The sequence below is a fragment of the Cotesia glomerata genome, linkage group LG1 (assembly GCF_020080835.1).
Source record: "Cotesia glomerata isolate CgM1 linkage group LG1, MPM_Cglom_v2.3, whole genome shotgun sequence".
In the NCBI taxonomy this organism is placed as follows: Eukaryota; Metazoa; Arthropoda; class Insecta; order Hymenoptera; family Braconidae; genus Cotesia; species Cotesia glomerata.
In genome coordinates, this window is record NC_058158.1 from 26974926 (window position 1) to 27002638 (window position 27713).

Here is a 27713-nt window from a genome sequence, read left to right on the forward strand (position 1 = left end):
TATTCTATTTTTAGAAACGAAATAATTATAAATGCAATTTTCTAAAAATAATTTTCTGCATTCAATTTTTTTTTAATCTTAAAAAATTTCCAAGTGCTAATTTCGGTGTCTTTAATAACTATATACATTTTATTGTGTAAGTATTATGTTTATTTCACTGCTCAACAGGTTATTTTGATTTATATTCCTGTTTATGTTCAGTTGACACTAACATCTCGAATTGACAGCTATAAAATTTATGTCATTATTAAATAATTAATAATGGATTTCGATACAAACAAAAAAATAAAAAAATGTTTAAGAAATCGATTTAAATTTAAATATTTTAAATCAAACAAACAACTTGAAGCAATACAAACTGTTTTAAAAGGTTAGAATTAATTTTTAAATATAATTATTACTAAATAATAATAATGTATATGATATTTATCATAGTAAATAAATAACACTCTATTTTTAATAACTATTTCAATTTTTTATTACTTTTTCTGTTTATAGAATATTATGAAGCTATTTATTTTAAAAAATTTATTTACAGAGAAAAATTCTGATGTACTGATTAATTTACCTCCTACAGCTGGCAAATCTCTGTGCTTTCAATTACCAGCCGTTTTATATGAGGATAATAATGTTGCAATTGTTTTTATGTCGAATAACAATGCATTAGAAGTAAGTTGATTAAGTAAGTAATAAATTAATTAATTAAATGATTTAAATTAATGATATAGTTTTTATTTTAAGGAGCAAGTTGAATTTTTAAAAGAAAGAAATATTAGAGTATGTTATTTTCATTCAAAACTTTCTAAATTAGAGAAAGAAAATTTTTTCAATAAATTATCAACTCGTCAAGAAACACCAACATTTATTTATATTACTACTACTACATGTGCTTCACAAGTTTACAAGGTAACAAACGTTATCAATCAATTTCCATTAAATGATTTATTTCGTAATATAATTTTTATATTTTTGCAGGAATCTTTTCTAACATTAATTAAAAATTTGTATGAGAATAACTTGATATCCATGTTTGTAGTTGATGATGCACATTGTTCTAGTGAAAACACGATAGATTATAAAAAATTTTATAATGAAATAATTAAAATAAGAAAAAATTTTCCAAATGTACGTTTGATTGCACTGACTTCAATAGGCACTGAAATCATCAATGAAGATATTAAAAAGTCTTTGGGAATGGTGAATGCTGTTGAATACAACGGAGATTACAACTGGGTCCGATCAAATATTTATATTGATATAAAATATAAGGATATTTTAAATAATCCACTTGATGACGTAACAGAATTGATTAATAATTATATTGAAGCTATGGAAAGTTTTTCAGGAATAATAATTTGTCAAAAAAATAAAGATACGGTGATGATTGCTGATGAATTATCGCGACGTGGGATACCAACAGTGCCATATTTCACAAGTATTTGTTGATATTATTATTTACTGAATGAATAAGTAATGAGATGTTTCATATAAATATTTTTGTGGTGAAGAAATGAAATTTACAGATCAAACAAAAAGTAAAGAAAAGTGGAAGAAGAGAGAAGTCGTGATGATTGCGGCTACACACGGTTCTGCAGTGGGCCTTAACAAAGACAATGTTGGTTTGGTGATCCATTGGTCGTTGCCATCAACAATTGATCAATACTATATTGATATTGGCAAAGCGGGACGACTATATGGAAAGGCCCATTGCAGGATCTATTTCGGGCTGGAAGATTGGCTATATGCACAGTTTATAATGATGAGCATGTCCAAGCAAATTTTCTCAGGGTTTGAACATGTTGTTAATTTTTGTACTTCTGACAAGTGAGTATTTTAATTTAATACTGTTTTGTTATTTTATATATTACATATATTAAAAGGTTTATAATTATTGAAAGTGATAACATTTACAGTGATAGATTTTATCAATAATTTATTATTTTATTTAGTATACTTAATTTTTATCAGTCGATTAATAGAAATGTATTTTTATTTCAGATGTAGACATGTTTTATACTCGGAAAGTTTTGGATTCACATGCGAATCATGCAAAAACCGTTGTGATGCTTGTGGAAATCAAAATGACTATAGAAAAGCTTTCAACAAATTTCAAATTGCTATGCAACAACATCAAATGTTCAACGTTATTAAAGATGAACCCATTTCTAAAATTTACATTTATAAAATTGGCCAAACTTTATCTGAAAGACTCACTAATTTTCAAGAAAGAACGTTTAATGTAAGGATCAATAGCTTGAAAAAATCTTTTTTAATAATTTATTTATTTAATTTGTTTGTTTTTTTTTTTTGTTTTTTTTTAGTATAGAGAAAATAATTATCGTATATTGGCATTTGCTTTGATTAAAAACTATAATCGGGCACCAGATACAGCCGATAAACCACGAGAATCTGTACTTGGTATTCACAAAAAAGTTTTATCACGATTAGCAAGAAGTTTAGAATACATTGCATTTTCCACCAATAACATAGACGACTACTTTCAAAAACTTCAAGTATTGGTAAATATTTCTTAAATTATCTCAAGTTTTATTTATTATAAAATAAGTAATAAACATTTCAATATTACAATTTTTAGAGAAGGTCGATTAAGAAGAAAACTGCATCAAAAATACTGTCTAATTATATTATTAACTATAAATATTGGGGTGAAAAATGCCAAAAAAAAATAATTAGTACAAATATCTTACATTTAAAATAATTAAAATTCGATATAACATTCTTCGAAGTTAAAAAAAAATTATATGCAAATAAAAATGTATGAAATCTATATTTTAAATAATAATGTTATTAATAATTATTAAATAAATTTTAAATTATTTTTTTATTTTAATTTCTTCTTTTTGATAACCAGTAAAACATGCATCTAATTTTATTAAAGTGAAATTTGAAATTGCCGCTCAAATTACAAATCAAGCAATTGATTCATGGTGGCAAACTTCATACCTTAAGTTTTCTTTTACAGTGCGACCCTAGTTGAAGGAGCCTCGCGTGTTCTTTTAACTACGACATACGATGGCGGACGCGTAAGTAATTTTAATACTTGTATTAAATCTTTAAACATCGGTTGTTTAAACAATAAGTTAATTAACAGAAATATCGGTAAAAATAAATTAATTTTTCAAGAACATTCTTTAATGTCTAGTTTTGTAAATTAATTCTTAAACATGTATCAATTGTTGATTTAAAAATGGTCGTGGGTTAACGTTTTGAGAAAAAAAAATTTATTTTTTAACAATTAAAAAAAACTCAGTATACTTGAAAATTAAAAATTTTTAGTAATACTCTATTTCTAAAATACTCAGTGTATTATTAATTTATAATTATGAATTTATGTGATGCATGCAATAATCGACTATCTCCTAACCTCAAAATTTATTGGAGTGAATCAATACTTAAATTGAATTTCTGTTTAAGTTACTGTTTCAAAATCCTGATTGAGACTATAAATTTACCAATGATTAAATTTGCAGTAAAAAGAATGATGTCGTCACTCCCGGAAAAAAATTGCCGGCAGTTCCTGAGTCCGTCTTGAAGAGGAGAAAACGCCGCGTTCAAGCTAAAGCTGTCCGCGTCCAAGCCTCCATCAAGGTATTTATTAGTGCATTTAAATTATTTATTCCTCAAATATTCAAGTTTTTTTTTTTTTTTTGTTGTATACTTAAAAATAATTTTTTTTTTATTGTAGCAACGCGCAGCCCACTACTTGAAGAGGAAGCAAATCTTCAAACGTGCTGAACAGTATGTGAAGGAATACCGCATGAAGGAGCGGGATGAAGTAAGAATGAAGAGACAAGCCAAGAACCGCGGAAATTACTATATTCCGAGTGAAGCTCGCCTAGCCTTTGTAATCCGTATTCGGGGGTAAGTTAGTTATTCAAGTCGCAATTATTTATTTTAAACTCATGATCATATTTAATACGTATTTTATTTCACAGTGTGAACCAAATCGCTCCCAAACCCCGTAAGATCCTCAAATTGTTGAGATTGAAACAAATTAACAACGCTGTTTTCATTCGGTTGAACAAAGCAACTATCAACATGTTGCGTATTGTTGAGCCTTACGTCACCTGGGGATACCCCAACTTGAAATCAGTTCGCGAATTGATCTACAAAAAAGGATTCGCTAAAATTGACCGCCAACGTATCGCTATCACCAGCAACGAAATCATCGAGAAGAAATTAGGTAAGTTAATTTTCACAGTAGATATTTATACTTACAATAGTCTTGAAAAATCTGTGCACTACAGATATGACCTGACAATCATATTGTATGATTGTAAAGGCGCTACATTTACGTCTTGTGAATTTTTTAAACCTATTTTGAGTATTAATAAAGTTTAAATAATTTTTTATTATCTTATATCTTATAATCTTAAAATTGATTAAATTTTAAACTATAATCGTATAAAAATTTGTTTAGGCCGCACCGACATCATCTGTGTTGAAGATTTGATCCATGAAATCTTCACTGTTGGATCTAAATTCAAGTATGCCAGCAACTTTTTGTGGCCATTCAAGGTAAATTATAATTATTCATTAATAATATTTTATTTCTTTATATTTATTATCATCAACAATGGATAATTGACATAGGCATGGTGATGAAAATTATAAACGTTTCATTGCCTCTCACTTTGTCATAAAACAACACAAGATATTCCAATTGTTGTACAGTAAAATACTATATGATTTTGAGAAAATCTTAAACATTATCATTATAAATAATTTTTTATTTAATTTATTGAAAACTTATATTTACAATCAATTGTTTTTATTTTTTAGTTAAACACACCAACTGGAGGATGGCGTAAAAAGACCAACCACTACGTCGAGGGTGGTGACTTCGGTAACCGTGAAGATAAAATTAATGAATTGATAAGGCGAATGGTTTAAATTTATAATAAACAACAAATAAACTTATCTTGTTCCTTCATATTAAATATTTATTTAATTTAATATAAATTTCCCAATAGATCCTTTCATTACTTAATATTAGTACACTAATACTTGTATATTAAACATAAACAATTATTAATTAATAATTTTATTAGTTCTATGAGTTTCATATTTATATTTAGTAAGGTAAAAAGCCCAGTTATTGACACTTGCAATTTTATTCTAATAAAAAAAATAAAATGTTTTAAAAAAACCAATTATCTTAAAATTTTTAAGTCAAAAATTATATTTATTAATTTATCAGAGATCATTTATTGTTTCTAATTAAAATAAAATTACAAGTGTCAATAACGGGGTCTTTTAACGACATTAAAGTTAGCAGTCACTTGATTATTTTTTAGTTTTTTTTTTGACAAATAAATTTCTTTCAAAAAATGATTTTTACAAAATTGCATTTTTAATTTTTTAAAATTTTTACATATCAATTCTTTTTTATAATTTTTTTTGCACTAATTTATTTCTTAAAAAAATTCTTAAAATTATTTAATATCTGCTACTTTAATTTTCATGGTCTTTTACCTTAGTTCTATGTAAGTCTATCCTTAACATTTAGCGCATGCGTAAACAACTACTATTGATAACCAACATGTCTGCTTGCGCGAACTATACACTAGACTAGACGACGAGTTTTATAAAACTGGACCTCGTGTGTTCGAATCTTATCCATGGTGAATTATACACCATATAGTTTTCTAATTCATTATAATCTAAAAATGCATTCTAATTAAAATACTATGATTAATTTTCCTGGTGAATAAACTATTTTGATAACATATAGATAAAAGATGGTGTAGTACGCGATAAAAGTTGTAATTATTAAATAATCTGTACATAACCTTATTTTTGAATAAATGTAAGTATATCGATAATTAATTAAATATTAATTTATGTAATATTAGTTGTCATTTAATTTTCAACATGACATTATTTAATTTAATAGTTAAAATTGTTAAAATGTTGTCTGAGCTCACATTATAATCCTCTGTCAATTTAAATTTACTGTTTATAATTTCGTAGGATGTGGGATCGAACCCACCCAATATCTACACATTATTTCAATTAGTAAATTTTATTATAAATAATTATTTAATGTTGAAAAACTTTTTAAAATATTATTTTTACTTAAGAATTAACATTAGTTTTTTTTGTTAATAGAAATCGAACAATAAAATGTCTGATGAAATAAAAACTTTGGATGAATCCAGAGAAAGTTCATCAAATCAAAATGGAAATGAAAATTCACCTTCAAAACGTGTATTTATTTTAACATCTGAAATGGTAAAACGATTGGGACTTGATGAAAAAATAAAAATATTTAAAGATAAAGTTAAAGTTGACACCAGTATTAAACCAGTGTCAGTAGTACAAATTGATAAGGATAAGTCACAATTGATAATACCTAAAACTTCCAATGAAGAGACTAATTCTGATATTCAAAATAAATTACCATCTAATAGTGAAGGATCAAATTATACCAAGGATGTGAATTCGGATGTATTACCTGAAAGTTCAGGAAATGAAAATGATGTAGAAAAAAAACATAAAGAAACTAATAAAAAATCAATTGTTCGTCATGTGGAAACTCTTGAAAAGCCATTAATTATTCGGAGAAGTCCTAGTAAAAATGGTATTGTGGTATTAAAATCTCCAAATGTCGGAAATGAAAATGAAAAATTATTGCCAAAAAATAAGTTAAAAGTTATTGGAGATCACAAAAAAGTTGTTATTAAGCCATCGGAAGTAAGAAAATCTGGAGAGTTAGTTCCCAGAAGATTAGAAAGGACTTTGACTAATAAAGGTACTGGTACGACAAATAACAAAACAAAAGTTGCCAACGATGCTGCAAATAGTACAGGTGATGTAATTTTTGTAGATGCAATAAAGTCTAATAAAAATGATTCATTGCAAGCATTCAGAAGGCAAACTGTTACTTATCGTAAAATCAATAACAGAAAGAATTCTAAGAAAGCTGATGAGTCAAGTGCTAATTCAAATCAACCACCTGGGTTAAAAGTTATAAAATTGTCAACGATAAATTCAAACGCATCCAGAGACGCTATTCTCAATAGCAAAGATCTAATTCAACCACCAACACAAGAATTGGAAAAATCATTACAAGCAGTTAGTGCTGAAATTGAAGACGTCAGTAGTAAAGATACAAATGCTTCGAAAAATGAAAATGCAAGTCTGAGTAAGAAAAAAAAACGAAATCCACCTAGAAAAAAAAAAATTCAAGTTATTGAAATTCTGGATGACCCTTTACTTCCTAAAAAACGTGGTCGACCCCGAAAATATTTCACTAGAGAATCTATGGAAAAATTAAAATCATTGAATCACGGCGAACTAGAAAATGAATCTAATGAAGAATCATCAAGTTCAGCTTTAAGTCCAAATTTAGATGGTCAGAATTTAAATAAAAAATTGGAAGATTCCAATCCAAGCGAAAATTTGGAAATTTTAAACTTGAAACGAAAAACAAGAGCCTCCAGTTTAATTGAAAATTCAAAATTATTAAATGGGACTAAACAATCAAAAATTTCGAATATAAATGGAGAAACGGGAGATTGTGATTTAAATGAAAAGTTGAAAATTTCTAATCAAAATAGTGAATCAAATGATAAAAAACCGATACTTGATGATTCTAAAGGTGCTGAGAAAAATTATGAGAGTAATAATATTGAAGGTTCTGCGAAAATTGAAAATTTTTCAGAAACTATTAGGCATAAGAAAGAAGAAGTAGAGGAAAATGCTGTCGAAACTCCTGTTAAAGTTCCTGTCGTGCGGAAAGGTCGAGGCCGACCCCGAAGACCAGTTTTGACACCACCAACTCCAATCGCAAAAGAAGTAGTAACAAATCATGTCAATGATACGGTTAATGATAATGCTGCTAATGATACTAATAACAATGATAACGACGATGACGACGACGACGACGATGACGATGATGATGATGATGATGATGATGATGACGATGATGATGAAGATTATTCAACTAGATCTAAAAGGCGTAAAAGTAAAAGTATTAAAAAAATAACTGACTGGTATATTAAGCCTGACGGTGGGAAAACATCAATGAATTCGGGCAAAAAGAAGAAAAAAGAAATGAAAAATGAGGAGGTACAATGTGGAAAATGTAATGAAAAATTTTTTAAATCAAGATGGAGTAGTCATAATTTATCAAAACATAATAATACTGGATGGTTGAACGGTAGTAAGGAACCAAATTTTGAGGGTAATGAAAAACTATGGAAAAAAGTGCTGGGAATTGCGATTAAGAAAAAAAAAGGCTCACTAATTTGTGATAAATGTAATGAAATAAAGCGCAGTGTTTCGGGTTTTATTTCACATTACAAATTTTGTGGTAAATCAGAAGAGGAAAAAATCAAAATGATGTGGATTTGCCCATTATGCAAAGGTGTATTTATGCCATCGTCAGTAGATTTTCACGAACGTACTCATCGACAAGAAATGAATGAAGCAGCAAAAAAATCTGAAGTTGTCACCGTTAATGATGATATAATTGACGGTAAAAGAAAACGTAAAGCAGCAGAGAAAGCAACAGGTAAAATTTTAGAGTTTACTAAAATTGTCAGAGATGAACCGCCAGCAAAAAAACGTAAAACTAGTAAATCAAAACTAGATGACTTAATTGAAAAACCACTGAGTGCTAAAAAACTACCAAATGTTTGGAAAGGCAAGTGGGCTAAAGATATCGCTGCTAATAGACCAGCTAAATGTCGTCAACCTAGTTGCACATTTAGTGCGAACACTTTAGATGAAATATGTGCTCACTTTCGTACGTGTAATTTTACGCCTCAAACTGAATATATTTGTAAAATTTGTAAATTTTTTTCAAAATTTAATGATATTATCGTAAGTCATGTCAAGTCGGTACACTCGGATAAATTAAATTCTGAAGATTCTGATTTCGATGTTAACGAACTTAGCGATGGAAGTGCTGAAAGTAATCATAATAATTATGAAGAATTCAATGAGGATGTTGATAATCCTAAGAATGATACAAAATCTGATTCGAAAAAAGGTAAATTGAAACTATATGATAAGCTTCGCCTGCTCACGCGAGCTCAATTTTTACGAAATGCTGAAAATCTACCACCTAATTCATTAAACATAACATATACTCCATCAATGAAATGGACAATCCAATTTGAGTTGGATAATTACAAATCAAAATTGTTTGAAAATTTATTACCTAACAATTTTAATTTATTAACAAATTCTCAGGCTCAAGATTATCTTCCCGAGTTGAAAGTTTCTATGAAAACTAAACAGATGAAAAATACTTCTCAAAACTTTGAGTTTGTAAGAATAAAAATAATAAAAGAAGAAAATTTAACCGAAGAAGAAAAAAGAGACAAAGGATGGAAAAGTTTTAAGTTGTTTGAATCGGCAGTTATTAATAATGTGCCAACATTTTTCGTTGGTGGTCCAGTTTGGGCATTGGCGTGGTTACCGATTCCTGTACCAATGTATGATCCAGAAATCAACCAATATCTTGCAGTCAGTACTCACCCTACAATGGAAAACAAATACACCATAAGTCAGTCTTATAAATTTAAAAACATTATTCAGATATGGAATATGGGGCATTTAGATCATGTAGCAACCGCAACTCCGACTCCAAAACTTGCTTACATAATTACTCACAACAACGGAACTATTTGGTGCATGGAATGGTGTCCATCAGGAAGCTATCATCATTCTTTATTGAAAAATGATAGCATATTTGGAGGAGGATCCTTGAAAAGAATGGGACTCCTTGCTACTGCTTCTTCAGATGGTAACGTTCATATTTATTCTCTTCCATTTCCAGAAGAATTAAACTTCAATACAAGTGATGGCAATGATTTGCCAATCTATCAAACGGACCCAGTAGTAACTTTGCATCTCAACAGACTTCTCAGTCAACAAAATAAAGCCAATTGGCAATGCACAAGTTTGAGTTGGAGTAAATTATCTGGTCATGATACAATTGCAGCCGGATTTTCTAATGGTTACGTCGCACTATGGGACTTGATCAGCAAATCCCCGTTGTTGGTAACCAAAAATGAAAACACCATTCATATGAATGCTTTTCAACATTTTTATGCTCATGGACATGCTGTGACTTATGTTGGAATTGTTCCAGTAAACGGAAAAAACTTTTTAGCAACTACAAGCTTGGATAGGTGCACAAAAGTTTGGGATTTAGAGGATCCTTATTATCCTATTGACAATGTTAAGAAAGGCGCTGGGACCAATGGTGCTTGGATGACACACTGGTTAAATACTTATACTTCTTACGACGATGCTCTTGGTCTGGGTCATACCGTTTCGTACATGATGGCAATCAGAGATCCGTCTTCTGGTGTGTTTCCACTCCTACCTACAAATTCAACAACTTATGGCCTTGCAGTTTCTGATTACGCTAATGGAATATGTCATGGTACTTTAGCTGGTGACGTAACTGCTATTTTTCCATTTCAAATGTTTTATATGAAAGATATTGATAAACTTACTAAAAAAAGATGGTTAGTTTCGAGTATTGAACTTGTTGATTTTGGAGAAAATACAGAAGGTGAAAATAATTCGGAAGCAAACCTTAATGATAATCAACAGGCAAATGATGTTAAAAATATCCCGGAAACTTATGATGCTTGTAAAGATAGATTTGGAATTGTTTATCATGACGATTTAAATGTAAGTGTTCATTTTTATAAAATATAACTAAATAATATTTATAATTTTTATTTATTTAATTTGTTTTTATTTTCAGAATTATAAAACTAATTTGCTTAGAAAAATAAATCGACGTAATCCAGTAAACTCCGAGACCATGAACACTGTGCCGCTTGAACAATATCAATTTACATCAGTAAACAGGGTAAGATTAATTAACCAAATAAACTAACATTTTTCTAATAAGTAAAGATATTAATTCAAGTATTTTGTCGTTTAATATTTTTTATTATATATTTAGATGTGACATGTACTTTTCTTTAAAATAGAATTAAAAATTATTATTAGTAATTTGTTTTAGATTATAATAAAAATTTATTTACCATTTACAGCTCGCATGGAATCAAAATTCGTGGAGTTATTTATGGGTTGCAGCTGGTTATCAAAATGGATTGATAAGAATTTTTAATTTAAAATCAATGTCAGTCCATAATGCTGTGAGCAAATTGTTACCTGACCATGTTAAATCAATGGTGGATAAATTTAATAATGAACAATCGTCGAGAGAATCGTGACAAACTTTAAACTTAAATTTAAATTAATTTGGATAACTTGGAAAAATTTTTATAACTTTAATCACCTATAAAAAGGAGTTTTAATTACTTTAAAATGACTGTACACTTTTTATGTTTCATTAAGTTTTATATTAAGTAAACTAAAATTTTATTATTTATTTTTTAATGAATAAATGTTAATAATAGATATTTATTGTCTTTGTCAGTAATTATTAGTTATCAATACCATATTTGTAAGAAAAGAAAAAAACTTTACAACAGTATTTGAATAAAAAAATAAAATACTTGTTAAATATTTAAGTTACCAATCAATCATTTTATCATTTATAATTGGATAAAAATTATAATTATATTTGATCAAGTGTTCAATGTTTTAATATAAGCAATAGTAATTTAAGTCTCCAAATAAGTAATTTTTTTATATACTTAACGATTGTTTATAATAATAAATGCTATTTAAATCGATAGGTTTTAGTTTACAATGAGCAAAAATAATAATAATTTATAAGCTAGTTACTAGAATTTATTTAATAAATATGTGCATTCCAGTATAATTTCAAGTACATGCTTAATTTAAAACAACAACAATACTGATTACGACGACTATTATTATCATTATAATATTTTTTGTATACGTGTAACAACGGATAGTTTGAATTTAAAATAAAAATAAAAAGTGAGATAACAGAGGCAGAGAGGAAACCGTCTGATCTATATAACATATGTCTTTGAATGATTTATGTATTCAAAAAATCCTCCGACCCTGCATCGGTCAGAAGATATTTGTAAATCATTTAAATTCCGAGATACACGTCATTCTTTCCACAAAAGTAAACTAAAGTGAACAATTAAAACTTATTAGTTCTTAAAATTTCGAAATTGTTTAAAATTATATTACTCTAAAAATTGGTTAATATTTAACCGGTTACTAAAATAAAATTATTTCAAGAAATAGATGAAATAATATAAATATAAATTAATACTTTTTGTTAGTATTGGATAATAAAATATGGGACTAAATCCGTTGACGTGGAAATTGCGCTCGGTCGTTTATATTTTATTAATGGTTCTATTTTATGTACTTTTTATTTATAAAAAAGTTTATCATGTAGCCGTTGAGGTTACCATACCAAATACTATACCAGAATATGTATGGGAATTCGTAGCTGATTTTAGTAATATGAAAACTCTGAATCCAACTCTGTAAGTATAAACTTTTTTTTTATTTTTCTCAATATTTAAATATTAATTTAAAATATATAATTTTTCTTTCAGAGAGGAATTTGTTATTATTGATGAAACTGGAAATCTCGATCATTGGAAGTATACTGTCCGTTACAAGGAGCATTTAAGTCAAATTTCATCAATTCACAATTCAGCTATCGCGCATTTTTCAGTAAAACGTGACGGCGACGAATACTTGATTGATTCTGATCACCAAACATGTTTTTTTGAAAAAAATGCCTGTTTCAATACTAAATCTTCATTCAAATTTTTAGAAGATGGAACAAGTACTAGAGGTATTGAAAGCATCGATTATGAATGCCCTATGATTTTTTCGTCTTTTTGTCACAAGGAAGTCATGTATCAACGTAATGAAATAATGAATGGTTTGCAACGTCACTTTCAGAAGTTCCATGATATTCAAACTCAAAAACATTATTAACAATAACTATTAAAATATCATTTATGTACACATATTTTTGTACCTAAAAAAAATATATATCTATATCTATTTATATATTTTCACCATCAAAATCATTTAGACCTGATTTTAGATTTTAAAAATAGTAATAAATAATGACACTGAAATTAGCAGAAATTTGACAATTTTTAGAACTGTTCTTATTAAAAAAATTAATACAAGAAAATAAAGAGAAAAATTCCTTATGTAAAATATATGAAACGCTATAAGTGCAATTTTTTAAAAATATTTCTTCAGTTCTTATTTAATTAATGAAATAAATCAAAAAATTTTCAAACATCTGCTGATTTCAGTATCATAATAAATACCTAAAAATTTATGACTGAAATTAGCACACTTAACAATTTTTTGAATTGTCTTGAAAAAGAAACTAGTTATAGGAAATTATTTTTAAGAAATTGCATTTTTAATTTTTAAAGCATTTGAAGATGGAATTATTTAAATAAGTTTTTCTTGTGAAAATTTATTTGTTGAAAAAATTATCAAAAGTCTTTCAAATTCAGTATCATAAAAATTTTTATCTATAATTTAAAAAATTTCTGTATGATTTTTTATTTTCTAGTTTATTCAAAAACACCTTTGATTAACTTACACACTAGAATCATTAATTACTCATCATATGGATCTTAAAGAAATTGTACTAGTTTAGAAAAAATTAATTAAATAAATTTTTGTATATTTAATATGTCGTTGAATTACTTGAAAAAAAAAAAAAAAAAAAAAAAATAACCATTGTTTAAATCTATCACGAAATTAATTGCATTTTTTTGTCATTTATTCGATAACTGCCACGTTATCATTAGTGATTATACATTATTTGTATTTAGTAAATAAAATAAACAAATGTTCGTACTTATGCTGTTTATGTTTATCTGGTTATGATACTAAAATTAGCCGACGTTCAAGAATTTTTGATTATATTTCATCAATTAAATTACAAGTAAAAAAATACTTAAAAAAATTGCACAGATAATTTTTCAAATCTTCAACTTGTGAAATTTTTTCTTTTAATTAATCAAAATAAAAATTTTCAATAAAATAAATTATAAAAATTGTCAGATGTCAGCTAATTTAATTTTTATTGTCTGGTTACTTTATTCTGCTGAAATAATATATTTAATATATAATCAAGTAAAAACAGTACTGTAATATTAACCATACTCACCTGTCGAGTTTCGTTTAAATATTGAATAGCATTAAAAATAAAAAATACAAAAATTTTTAAATAATCTTGCTCTCATTGGTTGATTGCTATTTTCGTAACAAAACTATGGTCTTATTTGTCTAAACATTAAAATATCATAAGAATAATTATCAACTATAAATTTTTGAAAAATATTATAATCTATCTGAATTAGCCAATTAGCCGCAAGTGTTATTTTGTATAAACATTTAAAAATAATTTATAAAGCGTTAGTGTTTAATTCTCAGTCAATAAAGTAGTAATTCTCTATCAATAAAGTAGAAATGATTGTGTAATAATTTTGAATGTACGCATTCTATCGTCTAATAAAATAACTAAAAAAGTTATCCAACAATGTGAATTTTTATTGTTGAATCTTGCGTTGAACAGATTGGAACTGACCTTTACATTTTTCATGGGAAAACATTATTCTCTCAAATAAAAAACGTGTATCGAGTATATCAGCGTGTACATCAGTGTATATACTACTTACTACGTTGTTGCATAAAGAAAAAAAGAGATAACTAGTTAAAAATATTTATCTCAGAGCCAAATAGCTTTTATAATATTAATTAGTACCTGTTAAAAGACATTGTTTATAATATTTTATTAACATTGCTCATATATCTATATAAATATATATTTATAAATTAATCAACATGTCTGAAAAATACGACACGTGAGTTATTTTTTATTTTATTTCATGATTGTCACATTGTCATTTTTTTTTTATTTTATTAACCATGCAAGTACTCAATAATATAAAATATTGTTTCTTTAGTATATGACATTTTGTGTTTGAAATTCATTATTGCTCAATAAAATGATTGAATATTGGTTATCAATTATTAAAAACATTAAAAGTATATTTTTACTATTGTTTATTTCATTAAAATTATTTCATTTTAGTGTTAAAGTAAGTGATGAAAGTGGAGACGAAGACTCAAACAACCAAGCTCAGAAAATTAGACTGGTAATTTTTTTTTAATTGCGTTTGGTAACAATTTAATCATTAAAAAAATGATTTGACTAATTAATTATTTTAATTATATTATTTTTTTTATTTAAAATAAATATTAAATATTTTTTAGCCTCCCATAGAAATAGGTCCAAATGAAAACCGTTTACAGTATGGTTATACATTATGGTATAGTAGGAGATCAGTTGGCAAACAAAGTGATAGACGTTATGCTGAAAATTTAAAATTTATTGGACGATTCGGCAGCGTTGAACAATTTTGGGCACTCTACAGTCATTTAGCAAGACCTTCGGAACTTACACCATCATCAGATTTTCATCTGTTTAAAAATGGAATCAAACCTATGTGGGAAGTATGTAAAAAAATATATATTCTTTAATTAGTTGCTATATATTAAAGGCAATTGAATAATAATGTTACGAATTATTGTTTTTAGGATTTAGCTAATAGACAGGGTGGAAAGTGGGCAGTTACGTTGAGAAAAGGTTCAGTAGATCGTTGCTGGGAGAATCTTATTCTAGCTATGTTAGGAGAGCAATTTATGGTCGGCGAAGAAATTTGTGGGGCTGTTGTATCTGTAAGATTCCAGGTAAATTGAATATTAATTTATTAAAGAATAATTTTAAAAGAAATTTAAGTTTAGTTATTAATTTTTTTTTCTTCACAGGAAGATAAAGTGTGTGTATGGAATAAAACATCGTCCGATACAGCAACGACTGGCCGAATCAAAGAAACTCTACGACGTGTACTACAGTTACCTTCCGATACTTTAATGGATTATAAACCACATAATGAAAGACTTAAACACGCAATTATTAAAAGCCAAAGTGAAGGAGCAGTTAAGCTTTAAACGCGTATCAAAGTGACTGAGAATAAAACATGAAAAAAAAAAACGCTATAAATTGAAGTGTATTAAGTATTTTTCGTTTTTTTTTTTTTTATAAAATAATTAATTAAAATGTCAAAATTTACTCTACAAAATTATTGAAGCTCGTTATTCTTATTAATGTCAATTATTTTTTAAGATTCAAGTTTTTTTAAAAAATATAAATGACAAAAAAAATATTGTGATTACTAGAAAAAAGAAAAATATTTGGCATGCAACATATCGTTGGCAAACAAAATTAAAAAAATAATTTGTTACTAAAGTTACGAAGAAAAAAAAGCAGTAACAGCACATGTTGATATTAATGTAAATTTTTTTCAAATCTTTTTATTTCTGATAAAAATAAAAAAATCAAATATAAAAAAAAATATGTATTTTATAAATTTTCTTTATTTTATTATGATTTTCGTACTTTTAGGAGTAATATGTAACTTAATTTACGAATTTCATGACACACAAGATAGTATTCTATCAGTTATCATTCTTTAGTGACATCTTCATCAAAGATTAAATTACAGATAAAAGTCCCTTACATAAACTTTATGTATGTCAGAATTAATTATTCAAAAATATTTACAAAATAGAGTAAATATAGCATACCACGACGATCTGTATTAAATTAATAAGCGTTTTTTTATGTGATAAATAAAAAAATATTCCATTCATAGTTATTATGTATTCAAAAGAGTGAAAGGAAAACGACGTAAAATTCTATCAATATATTTTCACAGACTTGCGTTGGAAAAGAAAACAACTGTGTTATGTCGAAAAAAGAAAAAAACTACGTAATATCACTTGAAACAATTCTTACGTATGTTGTGCGTTTTTCTCGTTAATTACGTTAAAGTTTTAAATTATGTAAAAATTTTTTCCATGAAATCTTTGCAAGCGATTACAATCTCAAAATTATGATTGTAACCAATCCTGTGGACAAATAGAAATAAATAAATTGTGTTGAACTTTTGATATCTATGACTTAAAAAATACGTAAATCTACTTTAAAAACTTACCTAATACAAAAGACAATATAAGTTTGAAATTAACTGATAGATAAAGATATTCAGGTATGCTTAGACTTTGTTCTCCTTCGGTAGGTAACAGTAACCCGATGATACAGACAATTCCCGCAATGAGTGCTATATAATTCGTTCCTCCTAAAAAAAAAAAAAAAAATAATAACAATCAATAAATTTAAATTTAAAATAAAAAATTTACAGTCACAGGATAAAATAACATACTTTCTATTGTCCGTGCTTGAGAAGCTAATGAATAATTTCTTTGTTGTCTAGTTTCATTAAGAGGTAATTGTTGAAACATCTCAGGATCTGGAGTACGTCTTCCCGGATCACTGGCTCCAGATAATAGTTTTGCTTCGACATCTCGTTTTCCTATTACCTATTATTAATAAATATAATTACGATTTTTAAAAATATTATTAGTATTTAAAAATTTAAATACTCTGGCAAAATGTAATCTTTTTCTAACACGAGATTTTTATCAAGTTGATTACTTAAGAGTTATAAAAAAAAATTTTTTTCATATAATTACTTGTTTTGTAGGATGTTCTTGCATTTGAATCCTAAATTTATCTACCACATTGCAATTGGCAACTAGTAAAGCCGTGTGTCTTACAACAATATCCACACAGCATCTTGACTTAATTGTTCCTTCAGGATCAACTACTTTATATTTATTTGGAGCAGTACTTAGCACTTGAAAAATTTCAATATGGAATTATTGGAAATAAAAATTTATTACTAAAATAATTTATACATTATAGTCAACTTACCTTTAAATTTAACTGGAAATTCATAAGGATTATAAAGTGTTAACACTTGTTTATGTGTTGACTGATCATCTAAATAAAAAGTAATACTCTGAGGAAATACAAAAACAGGAAATTTCCTTGGTGTACGTGATGAATGCATCTCCACTGTTAAGTTCAAAATTTATAAATTCCATACACCTGATAAAATAAAAAATAAATATTCTCATTAAAAAAAAAAAAAAAAAAAAAATTACTGGTTTTAAAAATTCATGCTGCAAATTCATGATTATTAAAAATTTTTAATTAATTTAAAAACAAAGAAATATACCTGATTGTTTATGTTAAACTTGATAAACTCATAGATAAAATTTTACATTCAACACAATGAAAACACTCCAAAAGTTTAATTAGTAAATAAGTAAAGAAAATAAATAGTCAGTAATTGTAAAAAATTATTCAAAGTATACATGACTCATTATTTATGAAAATTAATAAAAATATTTTATATTTCATCCTATCGTCATACAAATCATACCATTACTTGGTATGCTTTGCTTTGTACTGATCATCACAATGTATACACATATGTGTGGATACAAAACACATACCTATGTATGTATGTGTGCGATATTAGTAGTGTTGGTAATATGACGTCACAAACGTGTGTTGTGACGGTCCTTCCTGAAGTGTAAAATTTATGATGATTGAACTGAAGTCAGTTTAGTATCGAAAAAATCGAAAAAGTGGATCCTGATTCCTTATTGGTTAGGATGAGAGCGCGCGCGTACAAATTGCAGTTTAAATTTACAATCACATGAATAAATGAATTTTTTTTCCGACATCTCGTGACAGACGTCATTGTAGAGGTCGTTGAAGTCAGGCGAACAACAAGTCAAAGTAATTTTAACCAATAGTATTGAAGGTTGAGGAGAATATTTTCAAACCGTTACCAATTACGTGTAAGGTAGAGGAGAATAAAATACGGCAGAGTAAGGTATCTCCTCATTCCTTCCGCAGGATAAATTTTATTTACAATTCATTGTGTAGATACCTTAATGTTCCTGTCTACCCTAACCTACAACTAAAACTGATCTAGAAAGATCTTGCATTTATAAGAGTTCGTTGTTATTGCAAAATTTAATAATTATTTTTTCAAAATGACTGACAACAAAGAAGACAAAACTAAGGTTGACTTAGGACTACTTGAAGAAGATGATGAGTTCGAGGAATTCCCTGCTGAAGGTAATTTTTATCGTAAATTTAAACATAGTGATACCTAATGTGCTGATTCATTTATTTGTACTAATTTTGCTTTTTCATTTATTTTCTGTAGATTGGACAGCAAAGGATGAAGATAATGAAGATATAAGTGTGTGGGAGGATAATTGGGATGATGATGATATTGAGGATGACTTTAATCATCAATTAAGGTATGTTTTTAAATTAATTTTCATTTACAGGAGTTGGCTTTCTGATGTCTTGCAAGCATTACGTCGACTAATGTTTTTTTTTTTTTTTATTTTTACTAAAAATAACAAGCTACGTCAATGTGTCATTAATATTATGAATTTGAATTCAATTTTATTTTTAATTTATTAACATAAAACTTTTAATTGAATGATAAAATAGTTTGGACTCGTGTTGAACTAAATGAATTAATTATTATATATATTTTTTTTGTTTAATATTACGTATCTTGTTCCAGGTATTACATCCTGATTGCAATTTTGACCGTACCGTTATTTCATTTAACATTTCGGCACTTATTTATTCCAACTATCTCAAAAATAGTTAATTATTTTTAAAGTTTGATTTTGAAAAAATTGACTATTATTTATCTAACTTGTTAATTAAATTTTAGAGTTAATGCATTAGAAAATTAATCAAACAATTATATTCATTAATATTTTTATTTTTGTCTTACATAAATAGTTAATGGCACAATGCGTCGTTTTTTTCTAAACAATAAAAATATTTGTGTAAAAAATACAAAGAATATTGTAACTATTTAATTTGAGTGATGTTTGCTTTGAGTCTCAGAAATCTCAACATTTGAAAATTTACCAAAAATAATAATCAATTATGTTTTTTCTTTTCTCTAAAGGGCACAACTTGAAAAGCAAAAAAATCAAATTGATAACAATTCCAAGGACTAGAGAAGTGAAAATATTTCAAGCAATAAATATATAATAATCAATAGATCATTTTCTTTGTATCTCATATTGTAATGTATTCTTTTTTTTCATATTATCAGCTTCATATCTGATTTATTGTAATTTAAAACGATATGAGACTTATGTAAAAACAAAAAAAAATATAAATTACACTTTTTTTATACAACAGCTAGTAATGAGATTTCTTGTGAGAATTAAAATATATTTATTTTCAATAACATTATAAAAAAAAGTTAGCTAAAAAATACAAAGTGGTAACATAATTGTTCTTTAATATATGACTTGAGAGAAAATGGAAATAAATTTTTGGATTAAATTAAAAATAATACAAGATTATAATAATCACTTATTCTAAGATATTGTAATGATAATTATAGTCGCTCCATTTTCTCTTGACAGTGCAATCAGGTACTTAGACATTTTTATTCCATACTGATATTTTTTTTTTTTTTTTTTTTTTTTTTAAGTAGAACGTAAAAAAATAAATGCTTTGTTTAAAATTATTTATGTCGTTAAATTATTAGATTTAGATACCATCAATAATTCAGATGCTAAAATATCAACAAATTGTAGCAATAAATCGAGATTAACTTTTTTACATTTTAAAGATTGTAATATAAATTTAATAATTTTATTAAAATCATCCTCACCAAAAATAAACTTAAGTTCTCTCGTTACTTTAGCCGACAATATAACAAACAATTTGTTTTCAATACTATCAATAGGTTCATTGTAAGTATCATCTTGTTGATTCGAAAATATTGACATTAAATCAATATAACTATAAAAATTTAAAATAAATTTATTAATTAATGGCTCAGTAATATTACCAAAAAGTAATTTTGTCCATCTAACAACAGCTTCTTGTCTTAAGGTATTACTACTTTCAATACCAGCTAAAATTTCGCAAACTAAATCAATACATATACAAGTCATGATTAATTTACTATCTAATTCTTCAAGCTCTTCATCATAAGGTGTGTTGACTATTTTTAACCAGTGTGAAAGAAGTTCTGAGTCACAATCACCTTCAACAGATTCAACAGCTTCGTATGCAGTATCAACAGAACAAAAGTCTACTCTATCGGCTAATAAAATTTCTAACTCATTAGCGATATTCTTAGATTTAATATCTTCAACGAATCTCCATGGAATGTCAGATAAAGGCATTAGTGTTGGCATCGGGACACCGTCATCTTCTTGGTCCATTTCGAAACCTGGCACTACAGTTCTTAGAGTATTAAAAACTCCAGTTACGGTTTTAGCTAAAAATCTATCAAATCTTGGAGCCACTGCGTCTGCTTTTTTGCTACCACCGTTATTTGGCCTTAAAAAATGTCTCAACTGCGTTGGTGTATCAGGTGACAATTTTAAACACAGTGTCTTTAAATAATTCTCCATCTCCAAGCGACCGCCATCTGGTAAACGTATCTCTGCCATGACGGCCGAATAATTTGGTAATTCTTCTAAGCTTTTGTGCAATTGAACGAAATCAGCATACTGTCGTCTTACAGTAGCCGTTGTCGTTTCAAACATGTCCTCGCCATGTTGTTCAACATCGTCAAACTGAATACAATAAAGTAATTGTTGCGATCCATCAGTTGATGTGTGAAACTCAGTCCATGGAATTACTAAATTGAAAAACTGATTACAGTCATACGTAAAAGTTTTTTCTTCAACAGGTAACGGAGAGTTGGCTGTAGATTTCTGCTGAAGTAAATTTCTCAAACGTGCTATTGTCGTTGCAAAGTCTGTAGGCTCTTCATAAACTGGCGAAATGTGATCATCATCATATTTATCAGAATTTTCATAATTAATTTGTACATCATTCAAGTCATTCCACAATCCTTTGTGTCCAATTGTCGAAAGACCGTCAAGACACAGAGATATCCGATCTGTTTTCTTACAAGATGTAACTATTTTTGGTGATGTTATTTCAATAACTGGATTATTATCATTACTTAATACTGTCTTTGGCAACTGTCTTTTTATCACTACAGCTGTCGCTGAAGTTGAACCTGTATTTAAACTTTGGGATATCACACCATCATCTTTATCTTTACATGATATTGGATCTTCACTTAATTGTATATAATTAATTATTGTGACAAAAATCCATTGAGGTAAAGATACTTGATCAAGTATTAGAGACAACTTTTTGGCAAGTATTGATAATAATAATTTACATGGTAGTGAACTTGTTAATTCCAACTGAAGAAATTCACGAACTATTATTGTTATAATACTATGTAGAGTATGTTCTAATGTTGAGTTACTACGAGAACCTGGATGTATACACCTATAAGCCTCTTCAATATTTTTAGCTTTACCTTTTTCAACGCGGCGTAAAGCACGTCTGTATTCTTTCAAATGTAATAACAATATATCTGCAAATTTATGAGATAATTTTATTTTATTTATCAATAATATTTTACTGTAAATTTTTTCAAAAATTGTCTTGAGAATTTCTTTGGATTCCTCATCAAATGTTTTATCATCGCTTATAATTGAGTACCAGTTATCAATAAACTTATCGTTAATTTCATTTATTATTTTATCAATATCCTCTCTCTTGCCAGATGCTTTAATTTTAGTCTCCTTTTCGTTGTTACCATCCAGCTTTTTCTCTTCAGTCGCATTCGATAATTCTTTGTTATTTATAAGTAAATTTTTAGGAGATATCACTGTATCATTATTAGTCTCTGGCTTAATATTTAACATATTTTTAATAACATTATCTACTGGTTTGATATTAAATGGTGAGACAGCTTTTAATGTTATTTTTAAAATATAGCAGCTCAACCAAGTTGATATTATTATGACAATTATACACCATATCAATAAAATATAAATAGATAATGATGTTACAGTGAGCCATTGTTCTATTATCAGACAAAATATTGCACATCCCAAACTTAAAATCAGGAAAATTTTATTCAACCAACTCATTGGTATTACTTGCTCCATCATTATTATTATTATTATTATTATTATTATTATTATTATTATTATGTATATTCCTTTAATACTTTAAAGTATGTATTTATGAATCGCAATTTTTCTCGTAAAATAAATATATCTGAAATGAAAAAAAAAAAAAAAAAATTGATAATTATTTATGTTAAATGAAAATAACAGTAATAATAAATGATTTACCTGAGTATTAAAAACTTTGAATAAAATCATGGCATTTTAATATAATCATTTTTATTCATCAGCAGAAATAAGAGTATTGAAAAATTTAATCACTATTGATTGTTTGGATTCTACGCGAACAACAGGTGATGTCGTTGGCATAATTAAATGGCTTGTCAAAAAATTTGCAATGCATTTTTTTTATATTAATTGATTACAGAAAGTGTAATATTAGTAAAAAATATAAAAGCCACAAACTTCAAAAACTTAATCAATAAAACTGGTATTAATCACGGATTATTTATTTATTTTTTGGCTTTTGAGACAGGCGAGTACAAATATCAGCTGTAAACTCGGTCACATTTTTATAGTGACGGAAAATACCAACAGGGAGTTGTTGTGCATTTTATTTCTTGGAAATTCATAAATTCACCACTAGGTTTGCTACTGTCGCGACACTGTATTATAATTAAAATTTACAATTGCAACTATAGCAAATTTATGATGGATATAAAAATTTTTTATGCCCTAACAAATTATATTTTATTTATATTGCCGAAGATCGATCAATTTTTATTTTACTCTTTTAAATCTATTAAATATACATTAAATATCAAATTATTGAAATAAATAGTAAAAGTTTATTTGATATAAATTAAGGGTAGATGATGAGACCATAAAATTCTATAAAAAAATAAAACGCGAATATTCTTCATGTATATCTGAATAAAGAACAAAATTTACACGACGACTAAATCGTATTTCTTAACTGACTTACTATAATAAAATAATATAAATAATAATATTTATTAAAAATTATTATGTATTTAACTAATTTTTTTATTTATCTTCTAATTAATTATAATTTTGAAAATGAATATATTTAAATGTTTAAATATTATCTAGAAGATGTAATGAATGCAGCAAATTTTTCTAATTGAAATTATCTCGATAATTATAAACTCGCCAGACAGACAAATCGATTAATCAAAAATAAATTCATAAGAAATTTAAATATTATTGAACTTTTCAACCACGAATTCAAATTTTCATTAAGAGTATAATTTTATATTGATAACTTTTTCGAATAAATTTTAAAATATATATTGACATTTTTTGGTATATACATATTGTCTAGATATTGAAATGTAATACGATCGTTAAAGTAAATGATAAATTATTTTTTACTATCACATTAAATATATAATTTATATCAAAATTAATCATAAATATTATCTTTATTCATAAAATAACTTTTTTGAGAATAGTTTTTTATAATTTTTTGACATTTAAAAACGCAATTTCAGTTTCGAGGCCAGAATCTTAATGAAAAATCGAAAGTTATATTTTTAAAATATTTCAATTAATCCTATTTGACACATAATTATATAGAAGCAACTTTTATGCTTTAAAAATTCCATTGAGATTAAAACCGGATGAAAAAGACATTTATTTAACTTCTGCTGTCATTTATCACGATTGATTTGTTCTACTTGCTTGGAAAATTTTAAATACTCGATGTTAATGTATCCAATGGTTTTAAAATTAAATATTCATTTTATTGTTAGTTCATCAATTTACATTTTTGTCGTTTTAGTAGAAATAGGTCAATATTTCCGTACAATTTTAAATCTAAAAAAATTTTCAATCAGAGGTTACAAGAGTTTAAATAAATGACTTGAGAACGGCAGTCACCAAAAATAATGAACTGGATGTATAATGTCTTAATTCTTATGAACGGAATAGTAAAAGCGATTTAGTTACATAATATTTTCACATAAAATTAAAAAATAACAAATAATAAAGAGGTAATTTTGTTTTCTGTGTAAATTCCATTACAACGATAGGTATCTGTATCTCTGTTAGTGTTGTGTGTATAAAAACACATAGTATAATGCAAGAAACAACACCTTTTCTTAATAGCCTGACTTGAAATAATCTTATATCGCAATTGATGTGAGTGGCTATTTCGTTGGGACACTCTGTCATACAATCTGTGGGAGAGGAAGGGAGTCAACAGAGCATGTCAAAAGTAAAGGAAGTTACATGAACCTCAATTCCGCTTGTTCTTTACTTTTCGTATCGTATCCTAACAGTCTGATTCTTCGCCTTGACCATAAAAAACAAAAACCTCCTAAGTGATCACTGTCTAACAATAACAAAAACAAATGTATACATAATACATTAAATCCATCCTGCGCAGGTAATAAAAAAACAATAGCATTTACGTTGATATTTTTTTTTCGGTTGTTTTCTTATTTTATGGTAAAAAGTTTGTACATATATAACGAAACGAAATGAAAAACAAGAATAAAAAAGTACAAGGTAATAATAAACGAGCAAGGAAACGGAAAACTCCCACTGGACGGTAAGGAAGTCGAAGTGAACGGAAGTGAAGGAAGAACAGTAGCGAGAAAACGGAAAAGGGGTAGTATACACAAATGTATACATCCACAAGTAAAAAGTTTGTGTACTAACGGAACCGGAACTTGGGAGCATCGCGAATACGAACGGTCTCTAACGACTCTGCTGGCATCAACAACCTAACGTCACTAACTTCGACCCTGATATGACGGAAACATCAGACGGTTATCGGAAGTTACCGAGGAAATTAAACAACCCTACATCTGGGTCAAATAAACTTTTGTTGTGTAAATATATCTATATATTACATATATATTTTAATCTTTTTATCTTTTTCTTATTCTTAGGTCATTAATAATGAGTCTGAATATTTATATTTAATAGGACTTGTTGGTAAACAATAAAGTAAAAGTCAATGAGTGTTTGTTAGCATATAGAGACATTGATGCACCTAAAGTCACGAAAGGTGAGGTATTAGCTATATGTGAATAACGAGAAATAAATAAATAAATAAATAAAAAATGGAAAGAGAAAGGGCACGAGGATCTAAGACCTGCATCGGGTTACAACATCGGACTGCACGTTGCGGCATGTATAAATCGCCCGTTACGCCATTCCGATGCGGTGAGCCCGTTGAGAATGAAGACCCTCTCTTCAGGTCTCTCGACCGAAGTAAGGAGAGAACCAGGACAGGTTGCGCTGTTCTTTAGGAATGTCACGCGTAACTTACTACTACTGCACTCTAGGATGTTATGCTTATGATGATTATTCTGATGATGATGCTGATTCTGATGATGGTAGTCTGGTGGTCTGCGGGCTATATCAAGAGACACTGAAGACTATGAAGGTGCATCCGGGATGATCCACTCAAAGTTCTTCGCTTCGTCCACTCCCTAATGCCGCACCTCCTTCACTTTCTTTTGTATAGTTAAGCCTTAATGTATACATATATATCTACCCAAGTTCTTTAAACGTCAAAACTATTTTTTTTTAAAAGATTAAGATCGAAAAAAAAAATATAAATAATTAGGATCTTTTTATAAAATATATATTCACATGTACGTTTTGTTTGTGTTAATGGTAATAATTATCAATTTAAACGGAAAAATAATGTAGAATGACATTTAGGAGATTTTTTTTGGTTTCTGTATAATACTATGAATTATTAAAATTAATAACAATAATTGAAATAAAAGCATAGATAATATTGATGGCTAGAAAAAAATATAAATGACAAGATAATTATTCGGTAGAATGGGGAGTAACATTTGAGTTGCCTGGGAAAAAAAATCAAAGATTCCTCGTCACCTATAAGCAGGAGCAGCAGCCTCACCACATCCTTTCCTGCACCTTGATCATCGGAGACGTTACGGCCGACCACCATCACCACCACTGCAACCCATCGAGCTGGAACTCATAAGCCAGCCATGAGATATAACAGGTAAAACAGGTTTGTGGGCGTCTCAGACTACCTGTCCTGCTTTAAATTTACCCCCTCTTCTCTCATCTACATCATCCCCCTTCAATTCGTCTGTATATATGTATATTGAAAGTAGAGTTTCGGGATCCCCGAGTCGGGACTATACACATCGTACACCAAAAAATTGGTCTTTTGATTTCTACGAGGAAATCTCATTCCGAAATAAAAAGCCATACAGAATAGAGAGAGGAGAAAGAGAAATGGTTTTGGTCCAAAAGCGGGGATGAAAAGGAAAGAAAAAAATAAAGACACCGACAAGATAAACCTTACGACCTGTGATCTGATCTTATAGTAGATATACTTATGCCGTGTGGTATGTGGAAGAAAGAATGCAATGCGGATCCAAAAGAATAACAAGGGGCAAAAGAAAAGGTCTCTACACTAAAACGAAATATTTTAAGAATTAAATGTTTACATTGTGGATTAAATTTTTTCAATAGCGATTTATTCTATCATACAATAATGATAATAGTAACAATGATGAAAAGACATTTTTTGTATATTTTACTATTATTATTATCATTACTTTTTATATTGAAGTAAAAAATATAAAACGTGATATTTGTAAATTCATAATTACATTTAGGGTTCAACGTTTCTTTTTTTTTCTTTTTTTTTGCAATTAAATAAAAGTGAATGTAACGCCCACGATATATTGTAAATAAATTGCTACAGGTGTAAGATTTCACCATCATTAAATTATTATATAAATTTACAGCAAGTTGTAAAATCGAATAAATCATAACAAGTTATTTAAACCAAAAAAGTCACTAAAATATAGTTAATACTCCTGAGTATTATTACATAA

At 27.5% G+C, this 27713-nt stretch overlaps 8 protein-coding genes across 9 annotated transcripts; 6 read left to right on the forward strand and 2 right to left on the reverse strand.

Annotated features, from left to right (window-relative positions):
- The first annotated feature begins 129 nt into the window (after positions 1–129).
- Positions 130–2823, forward strand: LOC123269783 (ATP-dependent DNA helicase Q5-like). Of its 2 annotated transcripts, none has more exons than XM_044735628.1 (8): positions 130–370; positions 539–669; positions 742–906; positions 976–1435; positions 1524–1824; positions 1999–2239; positions 2322–2519; positions 2597–2823. In XM_044735628.1, the coding sequence occupies exons 1-8, from the start codon at positions 262–264 to the stop codon at positions 2717–2719; spliced, it is 1728 nt and encodes a 575-aa protein (XP_044591563.1). In that variant the 5' UTR covers positions 130–261; the 3' UTR covers positions 2720–2823. The 2 variants fall into 2 exon arrangements, with proteins under 2 accessions (XP_044591563.1, XP_044591555.1); XM_044735620.1 differs by having other exon boundaries at positions 135–370; positions 1509–1824.
- Positions 2824–2948: 125 nt separating this feature from the next.
- LOC123267457 (60S ribosomal protein L7) lies at positions 2949–4954 on the forward strand. The gene is made up of 6 exons (XM_044732085.1): positions 2949–3044; positions 3492–3609; positions 3707–3882; positions 3957–4204; positions 4442–4539; positions 4804–4954. Exons 1-6 carry the CDS (start codon positions 3034–3036, stop codon positions 4912–4914), a joined length of 762 nt encoding a protein of 253 aa, XP_044588020.1. The 5' UTR covers positions 2949–3033; the 3' UTR covers positions 4915–4954.
- Positions 4955–5559: 605 nt separating this feature from the next.
- Positions 5560–11347, forward strand: LOC123275206 (uncharacterized protein MAL13P1.304-like). The gene is made up of 4 exons (XM_044743171.1): positions 5560–5830; positions 6133–10677; positions 10754–10861; positions 11049–11347. Exons 2-4 carry the CDS (start codon positions 6148–6150, stop codon positions 11229–11231), a joined length of 4821 nt encoding a protein of 1606 aa, XP_044599106.1. The 5' UTR covers positions 5560–5830; positions 6133–6147; the 3' UTR covers positions 11232–11347.
- Positions 11348–11844: 497 nt separating this feature from the next.
- Positions 11845–12970, forward strand: LOC123275211. The gene is made up of 2 exons (XM_044743175.1): positions 11845–12434; positions 12507–12970. Exons 1-2 carry the CDS (start codon positions 12241–12243, stop codon positions 12895–12897), a joined length of 585 nt encoding a protein of 194 aa, XP_044599110.1. The 5' UTR covers positions 11845–12240; the 3' UTR covers positions 12898–12970.
- Positions 12971–14502: 1532 nt separating this feature from the next.
- LOC123275209 (eukaryotic translation initiation factor 4E type 2) lies at positions 14503–15978 on the forward strand. The gene is made up of 5 exons (XM_044743173.1): positions 14503–14798; positions 15029–15092; positions 15211–15450; positions 15535–15687; positions 15766–15978. Exons 1-5 carry the CDS (start codon positions 14779–14781, stop codon positions 15946–15948), a joined length of 660 nt encoding a protein of 219 aa, XP_044599108.1. The 5' UTR covers positions 14503–14778; the 3' UTR covers positions 15949–15978.
- Positions 15979–16340: 362 nt separating this feature from the next.
- On the reverse strand, positions 16341–18318 carry LOC123275210 (motile sperm domain-containing protein 1-like). The gene is made up of 6 exons (XM_044743174.1): positions 18081–18318; positions 17774–17950; positions 17533–17696; positions 17223–17379; positions 16995–17138; positions 16341–16908 (listed from the first exon to the last, which is right to left on the reverse strand). Exons 2-6 carry the CDS (start codon positions 17910–17912, stop codon positions 16877–16879), a joined length of 636 nt encoding a protein of 211 aa, XP_044599109.1. The 5' UTR covers positions 17913–17950; positions 18081–18318; the 3' UTR covers positions 16341–16876.
- A 473-nt stretch (positions 18319–18791) lies between these two features.
- Positions 18792–20392, forward strand: LOC123275212 (26S proteasome complex subunit SEM1). Its single transcript, XM_044743177.1, has 3 exons — positions 18792–18994; positions 19086–19182; positions 19857–20392. Exons 1-3 carry the CDS (start codon positions 18910–18912, stop codon positions 19906–19908), a joined length of 234 nt encoding a protein of 77 aa, XP_044599112.1. The 5' UTR covers positions 18792–18909; the 3' UTR covers positions 19909–20392.
- LOC123275207 lies at positions 19649–22954 on the reverse strand. Its single transcript, XM_044743172.1, has one exon. The coding sequence runs from the start codon at positions 22894–22896 to the stop codon at positions 20431–20433; it is 2466 nt and encodes an 821-aa protein (XP_044599107.1). The 5' UTR covers positions 22897–22954; the 3' UTR covers positions 19649–20430.
- Between the last annotated feature and the right edge of the window lie 4759 nt (positions 22955–27713).

Excerpts from the sequence above, each read along its gene's own strand:
- LOC123275210 (XM_044743174.1), bottom strand. The coding sequence starts at position 17,912 with ATGCATTCATCACGTACACCAAGGAAATTTCCTGTTTTTGTATTTCCT. Across the intron at positions 17,697-17,773 it reads ATTTCCAGTTAAATTTAAAG|TGCTAAGTACTGCTCCAAAT; the intron begins GTAAGTTGACTA and ends AAATTTTTCAAG. Across the intron at positions 17,380-17,532 it reads AAGAACATCCTACAAAACAA|GTAATAGGAAAACGAGATGT; the intron begins GTAATTATATGA and ends TATTAATAATAG.
- LOC123275206 (XM_044743171.1), top strand. The coding sequence starts at position 6,148 with ATGTCTGATGAAATAAAAACTTTGGATGAATCCAGAGAAAGTTCATCA. Across the intron at positions 10,678-10,753 it reads TTTATCATGACGATTTAAAT|AATTATAAAACTAATTTGCT; the intron begins GTAAGTGTTCAT and ends TTTTATTTTCAG. Across the intron at positions 10,862-11,048 it reads AATTTACATCAGTAAACAGG|CTCGCATGGAATCAAAATTC; the intron begins GTAAGATTAATT and ends TACCATTTACAG.
- LOC123275212 (XM_044743177.1), top strand. The coding sequence starts at position 18,910 with ATGACTGACAACAAAGAAGACAAAACTAAGGTTGACTTAGGACTACTT. Across the intron at positions 18,995-19,085 it reads CGAGGAATTCCCTGCTGAAG|ATTGGACAGCAAAGGATGAA; the intron begins GTAATTTTTATC and ends TATTTTCTGTAG. Across the intron at positions 19,183-19,856 it reads GACTTTAATCATCAATTAAG|GGCACAACTTGAAAAGCAAA; the intron begins GTATGTTTTTAA and ends TTTTCTCTAAAG.
- LOC123275209 (XM_044743173.1), top strand. The coding sequence starts at position 14,779 with ATGTCTGAAAAATACGACAC. Across the intron at positions 15,093-15,210 it reads AAGCTCAGAAAATTAGACTG|CCTCCCATAGAAATAGGTCC; the intron begins GTAATTTTTTTT and ends AATATTTTTTAG. Across the intron at positions 15,451-15,534 it reads GAATCAAACCTATGTGGGAA|GATTTAGCTAATAGACAGGG; the intron begins GTATGTAAAAAA and ends TATTGTTTTTAG.
- LOC123269783 (XM_044735620.1), top strand. The coding sequence starts at position 262 with ATGGATTTCGATACAAACAAAAAAATAAAAAAATGTTTAAGAAATCGA. Across the intron at positions 371-538 it reads AATACAAACTGTTTTAAAAG|AGAAAAATTCTGATGTACTG; the intron begins GTTAGAATTAAT and ends ATTTATTTACAG. Across the intron at positions 2,520-2,596 it reads TTCAAAAACTTCAAGTATTG|AGAAGGTCGATTAAGAAGAA; the intron begins GTAAATATTTCT and ends TACAATTTTTAG.
- LOC123267457 (XM_044732085.1), top strand. Across the intron at positions 3,610-3,706 it reads GCGTCCAAGCCTCCATCAAG|CAACGCGCAGCCCACTACTT; the intron begins GTATTTATTAGT and ends TTTTTATTGTAG. Across the intron at positions 4,540-4,803 it reads ACTTTTTGTGGCCATTCAAG|TTAAACACACCAACTGGAGG; the intron begins GTAAATTATAAT and ends TTTATTTTTTAG.
- LOC123275207 (XM_044743172.1), bottom strand. The coding sequence starts at position 22,896 with ATGATGGAGCAAGTAATACCAATGAGTTGGTTGAATAAAATTTTCCTG.
- LOC123275211 (XM_044743175.1), top strand. The coding sequence starts at position 12,241 with ATGGGACTAAATCCGTTGACGTGGAAATTGCGCTCGGTCGTTTATATT. Across the intron at positions 12,435-12,506 it reads AAAACTCTGAATCCAACTCT|AGAGGAATTTGTTATTATTG; the intron begins GTAAGTATAAAC and ends TTTTTCTTTCAG.